The 7058-nt window shown below is 34.6% G+C and overlaps 1 protein-coding gene across 18 annotated transcripts in view; it reads left to right on the top strand.

The window, feature by feature from the left end:
* Positions 1-1897: 1897 nt before the first annotated feature.
* Positions 1898-7058, top strand: part of LOC149299036 (janus kinase and microtubule-interacting protein 3-like) — a 28759-nt gene continuing 23598 nt past the window's right edge. For all 18 annotated transcript variants that reach the window (XM_089486721.1, XM_089486726.1, XM_089486722.1 and 15 more), the window contains exons 1-2: positions 1898-2032; positions 5407-5904. In XM_089486721.1, the coding sequence (XP_089342847.1) occupies positions 1898-2032; positions 5407-5904 (633 nt within the window). The remainder of the gene's footprint in view (positions 2033-5406; positions 5905-7058) is intronic.

Below are 7058 nucleotides of genomic sequence, written 5' to 3'. Positions count from 1 at the left end.
TTTACATTTTGGCTTGCCATGAGCTGAACCAGGTGTTGACCCTATTCCCAGGTTGCCGTAGCTGAATATATATATATATATATATATATATATATATATATATATATATAATGTGGATTCTGGTTTCCTTACACACTACCAGAACTTCATTTGAACTTCATCTAAACATCCAATGTTTGTCTAATTGCTGTTATTACCTTTGATGTTTTACTGGGGTTATTGGTTTCCCTAAATTTATTTGTTCTGTCCCTGGGTTATCTCTCTACCTCTCTGCATTTCTCACCTCCAGACCTATTATTTACGACACCCCACTCAACCCCCCACCTCTCTAATACTATCACTTGTTTTAAAGTTGTAACCTCTATCATGTTGATCAGTATTGCTTCAGACCTGATGAAGGGAGGATAACTCTCGAAAGCTTGTCTTTTAAATATTAATATATATATATATATATATAATGCACTTGATTGATATTTATTTAATCATTTTTAGAGTTGAAAATATTACTATATTTCAATTCCCAAGTCCCTTGCCAATTGAACCTTAATTTTAAAATGGTAAATTCCAGTATAATTTGTTTACATTTTGAAAGGAACGCATATCAGGCATATAGAGCTGAGATTATTCAATAATCTCATGTAGGGGCTTGGTTTCACCTATGTATAGCAGAGAATTTCATATATATTGTATAAATGGTATCACACTGCTGGATTTGAATGTGAATGAGCTGTGGCACACTGTTCTGTGGTCTACTTCTAGGTCAGGGAATGAAGTTTGGGAAGAGAAAGAGATGATGAATGCAGTGGAAAGAGTGAGCTACAGACCTAATTCAAATCGCTGTTTTGATATCACAAACAAACCAGTATCTTTTTTGGGGCAAACAGGGGAAGCTGTTAAAACACATTTGTGTTTTTCCCTGTAGACCTTCATGGCTCCTCAACAAGCACCCGACCTTAATCCACATGGGACATCAAGAACCTAAATCCCTCTGATACTCATGGATAACCCAAAACAATTTAATCTAGCATCTTTTATTTTAAAAAACCAACCTGATCATACAGAATTGTACTGGCTTTGTAGATTACTGATATTAATCAGGTTTACCCGATTATAAGATTTGATAGTTTTCATCAATTTCAACCTTTAATAAATGTACTACATCAAAGTGACATTAGTAATATTTTATGTTAAACAAAATTATTTTATTTTACATAACCTCCTTTATACGTGAAACATTTGAATTCCTATCAATTGTTGGGAAGGTTTAATAATCACATGCTTTTTACTATAGCCATGAACTTTCTGTTAAATATATATATATATATATATATATATATAAATAATTAGAGGAAGGCAAAGAGGGATAAACGTTCAAGATGTATTAAGTAGGTATTCCTTTATTATGCTGGTGTGTTTGTTCAAAATTTATTTGAAGGATTAGCCCCAAAACGCCATTCAGGTCACAATGTTTCATCTTGTCACTGTCCTGGAGTTTGGAGAACTTCACGGAACATTCAGTTGTTTTTATTACAATTTTGGATGTACCATGAGTATTATACTTTGACTTTTTTACGTTAGTCTTGTAAATCCAATATAAATGTATTTTAGTGTATGTACTAGGAATAATTCTTGCCTGAAGGACAAGTTGGGTTCTTACTGCACAACAATGCAGTCTTCATAGGTCATGACCCAAATCCCTTCTTTTTAATATGAAAATTACAAAATTTACAGTAAAATGGGGTATCTGTTAAAACGGCATGTTCACCATATTTAACAAATATTTCTTCTTTCTATAGATAAATAGAAAAATGTAGAAAGAAAACAAGAGGAACTCTAACGCAGGGAGGTTCTCTCTCTCTCTCCGATCGGGACTGTACCCGGGACTCTCCACCTCACAATGTCAAAGAAGGGTTCAAGCAGTAGAGCTAAGGGAGATAAACCGGATGCCTTCGCTTCGTTACAAGCTGCAAATGAAGATCTAAGAGCAAAACTTACGGATATCCAAATAGAGCTCCAACAGGAAAAGAGTAAGGTGGGCATTCGCTACATAACTGTGTTACCTGCAAGGGAGTATCACAAAAAAGGGTACCCTCTGTTATAACAGTGCAACAATTTGTATTTGTATTATTTCCTCCAGAATTTACCCCGTAGTTAGCTTTATGGGGCTGTTTGTTGCCACAACTGAAATCCTCTATACAATACTGGTTCTTTTTAGAAAGCACACTAATTACTGTTTTTTAATGCATGTCTGTTATCCTCGGGGTACCCTATGTAAAATGGGCAACTGTTCATATAGTGTTAAAATTGTATTATCGGTATGGAAGAAAAATGCTATGATGTCGGAATAAGTCATTTACTCACAGCTATAACTAAACTAATGTAATTGTGGCTTTAACTGCAGATCACAATTAATGTATAAGATAGCTGTGTGGTCCTTTTAAATAATTGTTTGATGCCCATCTACAAATGCATGGGGTGTTCTCCATATGTACTGGCCTCTTCCCTTACAAAAAATTACTGCAGTTTTTCTGAAGTAATACTGCAGTTTTTTGGACATGAAAAAACTGCAATACTGCACTTTTACTGCAGTATTACTGCACATTTACTGCAGTTTTACTGCATTTGTACTTCACTGTACTGCAGTTATTTTTGTACGGAAGTACAAATGCAATAAAGCTGCAGTACACTGAAGTACAACTGTAGGTTTGCAGTATAAAAAAAAAGTGCAGTAAATGTGCAGTAAAACTGCAGTACAGTGAAGTACAAATGCAGTAAATGTGCAGTAAAAGTGCACTAAAAGTGCAGTATTGCAGTTTTTTCATGTCCAAAAAACTGCAGTATTACTTCAGAAAAACTGCAGTAATTTTTTGTAAGGGAAGAGGCCAGTACATATGGAGAACACCCCATGCATTTGTAGATGGGCATCAAACAATTATTTAAAAGGACCACACAGCTATCTTATACATTAAGGACCATATAATAGCCGGAGTGTTAACCATATCAAGGGGCTAAACAAAATAAATGATACAAACCCAGTATAGTTGGTTTAATCTCTTCAGTGCTGGTACATACACCTCCTTTTGTTACAAAAACAACAGTTAAAAGAAGATCTTGCAGAACAGATTTTTAGGGAGAAGAACAAATCATGAAAGATGTTGGTTGTATTTTAGGACTTTCAAAAATACATAAAATAGTTCCCTAATAATTGTTCTGAGCTTTTTAAGCAGACAGTCTATTTTTTAAGCTAAATCACAAACTGTACTTTTTCAACTGCTGTTAACACCAACTAAGGTGTACACTGCTAACGGCTTCAAACCCCAGGTGTTTGTATTGTGTGCTGTGCTTATTGTGTTATTTTTTGCCTGAAAAGCACATTATTGCATGTTTGGTTGATCTGTGGGGGATTGTTCCCACATTACCCAAAAATATGTTGCACTTAAATACTATTTACCTATAATATTGTATTAAGCGCTGCGTAAATTGTTGGCGCTATATAACTAAAAGATAATAATAATATAAAAATAATATTTAATTATAATATTTATTGGAATAATAAATACAAAATAAATACAAAGGCAGTGACTTCCACAAACCACATTTGCGTATTTTTTTTTTTTTATTTATTTTTTTTTTTTATACCTGTCAGTTCATCATTAGAGTAAATCTACACTAAACGTGCATATGTGATACAGATGTATTTTTATGCTAGCATAATGAGCCCTTTCAATTGTTACTCTTTCAAGGAGCCACAATGGTTTAATCAGCAGGGATTATTCACGTGTTCAGAGCTGCCTGCTATTAAACCCGGTTAAAATGATTTTGTAAATTGAGTTGTACAGTATTTCCAGTTCCCGATAAGTGTTGATCTCCGTGCCCTGGAGCAAAGACACCTTGATAAATATTTGAAATTGTGTCTTTTTAAAAATGCCCTATTCTTAACTTTTCGTAGTAGAATTCCGCAGGCATATTACTTTTTCCAACTAAATAAACTCTAGTAAGTATACATAAGGATACAAGGAAGGAAGTTATTTAAAGATCTCTTTAAAATAATGTCAGGTGCCACTAATCTTTTCATTATGATTTACGTACAGAAAAATCAGTAAATACTGGTTGAAGCCAATGGTTCATGAGGTTGAGTTTATAACAAAAGCCAAATACTAAATGTTTGTTAAGACATTATATTTAGTAAGGGTAGATAACCCGCCATGTCATTATTAAAGTACGTCTTAAAAATGTCTCCTATTTAGAATAATGGCTCAATTTTACTTACACAAAGGTGGTCCAAGAGAAAGAATATAAAACTAAGCTTTTATATGACATTTTAAATAGTAGTAATAACATTGCCCGTAAAATCATGTGTAAAATGGAAGTTCATTGACCACTTAAATTCCTGTCTCTATGTTAAGAATGCTGTAAAACATTATAAGGTTCATCAGCCCAACCCAGTCTTTGATAAGGACAGTCTGACATTGTATGCTATGTGATGGCCTGCCTATAAAACCATCATGGATATAATGGGACGCTGGCCAGATATTATATTCATTGTACAGCGCTACGGAATTTGATGGCGCTATATAAAACAATAAATAATAATAATAATAATAAAGGGGCTTAATACTTGCTTGTGTTTCGTTATAGTGGGACCATTGAGGTCTTGTCCTTAAAATGCCCTCAAATATCTTTATTTATGTTTTACTGAATTCTTGCTCGTATTATGGATAGGCTATGAAGTTCTCCAGCTGTTGTTGAACCATAGCTTTTATGGTTTTCAATCACCCATTCATTGGCAAGGTGTAACTGAGGATATGTAGTCCTAAAACTGCTGGGGAACATCACATTGGCTACCTTAGAATTGTATCTTCTCCTCTTTCTGTTACAAAATGCAGTTGATTCAAGATCTCGCAATATAGATTTTTCAAACGTCCGTAGAGGAACATTGAGAGTCATTCAAAATCTACCAGAAAATAGGTGGCAATTAAGCAATACAAGTTCAGTAACAGAGAGAAGCTTCATTTTCTGGAGATCCATTATTAGGTGGCATGCAACACACAAACTCATTCTTCTGATAAAAGCTTAGTATGGAAGAAACATAAGGTTTGCAAGAGTAGGACTCTCTTCTTCTGTACCTGTATGTCTTAAGTCTGATCAGGTTATTGTTTATTTTAATGCTGTTCTTAATTTTGTATTCTTGACCCACTATAATAGCACTAAGGAATTGCCTATAAACAAAAGTAATAATAATAATACTTTACAACATTTCAAATGGCCAAAGGGACACTTAGGTTTAGGGGTATTGCGCGGAGAGAGTTGGCCAGAGGTTTATCAAGACTTTCTATGGTCATTTGTTACTTATTGATTGAATCTATGAATGGAGTTCAAATTATATTTTTTTCGTTATTTTCATAGGTCAGCAAACTAGAACGAGAAAAAAATCAAGAAATAAAGCAAATCCGGGAACACGAGCAGCATAAAAACATAGTTATTGTAACAGATCTAAAGGCCAAACTTCATGAGGAGAAAATGAAGGAACTTCAGGCTGTCCGAGAAGCCCTGTTGAGACAGCATGAACTGGAGCTGCTACGCGTTATCAAAATCAAGGATAACGAGAATCAAAGACTACAAGCTGTTGTGAATGCTTTACGGGATGGGGCGCCGGAAAAAGTGAAAACTGTCCTGTGCAACGAGGCGAAAGAGGAAGCCAAAAAGAGTTTTGAGTTTGAAAAAATCAAGATGCAGCAAGAGATTTTTGAACTGAAAGGTGCAAAAAAACAGGTAGAAGAGGCCTTGACTGTGGTCGTTCAAGCAGACAAGATGAAAGCAGCCGAAATACGGAGTGTATTTCACCTACACCAGGAAGAAATCACCAAAATAAAGAGGGAATGTGAGAAAGAAATACGTAGACTGGTATGTGTGGCTACAAATAGCTTTCTTAAAGAATAATTAATGTAGGGTTATGAATACCCCAACAGGGCAATTAGTGTTGGCATACTTTGTTGCAGATGCGTTACTAACACCTTTAAGTTTCTCAGTGTGTCTAAATCTACACTATCCATGAAAGAGCAGTCTGGCCAAAGCTAATGACAGAACTTGGCCAAAGAGGTTCATCATTATCTAAACGCCTAAGCATCTTTAAAGATTTTTTTTGCATTAAAAAAAAGAAACATGCAAACAAAAGCTGCTCATGTATTGCCATCTGAAAATACTTTTCTTAAATTATCATATATGGATTGTTTTCCATACTTAGATGTTTTAATAGCTGGACAGAATCTAAAGGTAGCCCCGGCATATGACTAAACCAACAGTCGGGATGTGCTGTTTTTAGTTTATTTGCCAAATTGTGCTGGTTTAAAATCAAAATTGAACCTGCAAATCACTAACCCCCAACAAAGCCAGAAGCAACAAAGAACATCTGCTTAAATGCATACAACAAATATTAACTGTAAAATATATACAAGGCCTGTTGTAAAAACCATTCCATTCATCACTCTATAAGAACAATTCCCTTTGTAGGTTTATGAAACGCAGGAAAACAAGCTTTCTAAACACGAATTCTTCCTCGTAAAAGTACCCATCTTAAAGCATTAGGAAAAGGTTATGTTTTCTCCTGCATTGTGCTTGTGAAATGTTAAGCAAATGTGGGTGTTTGCATTCTTAGTAGACGTTATGGAAACAAAAAAATAAAGCAGCTGATCATCCAACAGAGGTAAGTATGTGAAATATATTTGTTTTTTGTACATTTTTAATGGACTTGTTGGTATTTTGTTGGCCCGTTTTTCTATATATATTTCAACCAAGCGTGTTCCAAGGCTTTCTATTTCATTTAGGCCAGATATAGAGTGATTAAACGCCAATAGAGTGTATAAAACTGTGTCTAGATTGGCCAAATGTCTAAAGGGATACTCCCTATATTTGATAACATATAAAAATGCTAAATGTTGCTACAGATTTTTCTCCATATTTTAAATTGAGATCTTAAAAGATACCTACAGGCCCAAATTAACACCCTTAAGCAAAAGTGCATGAGTGGTTAATTATAATTAGACATTTGGACAACAGAA

The sequence above is a fragment of the Sceloporus occidentalis genome, unplaced genomic scaffold (genome assembly GCF_023333645.1).
Source record: "Sceloporus occidentalis isolate IW3139 unplaced genomic scaffold, rSceOcc1.0.p SCAF_30, whole genome shotgun sequence".
In the NCBI taxonomy this organism is placed as follows: domain Eukaryota; kingdom Metazoa; phylum Chordata; class Lepidosauria; order Squamata; family Phrynosomatidae; genus Sceloporus; species Sceloporus occidentalis.
This window is presented reverse-complemented; position numbering and strand designations above follow the sequence as displayed.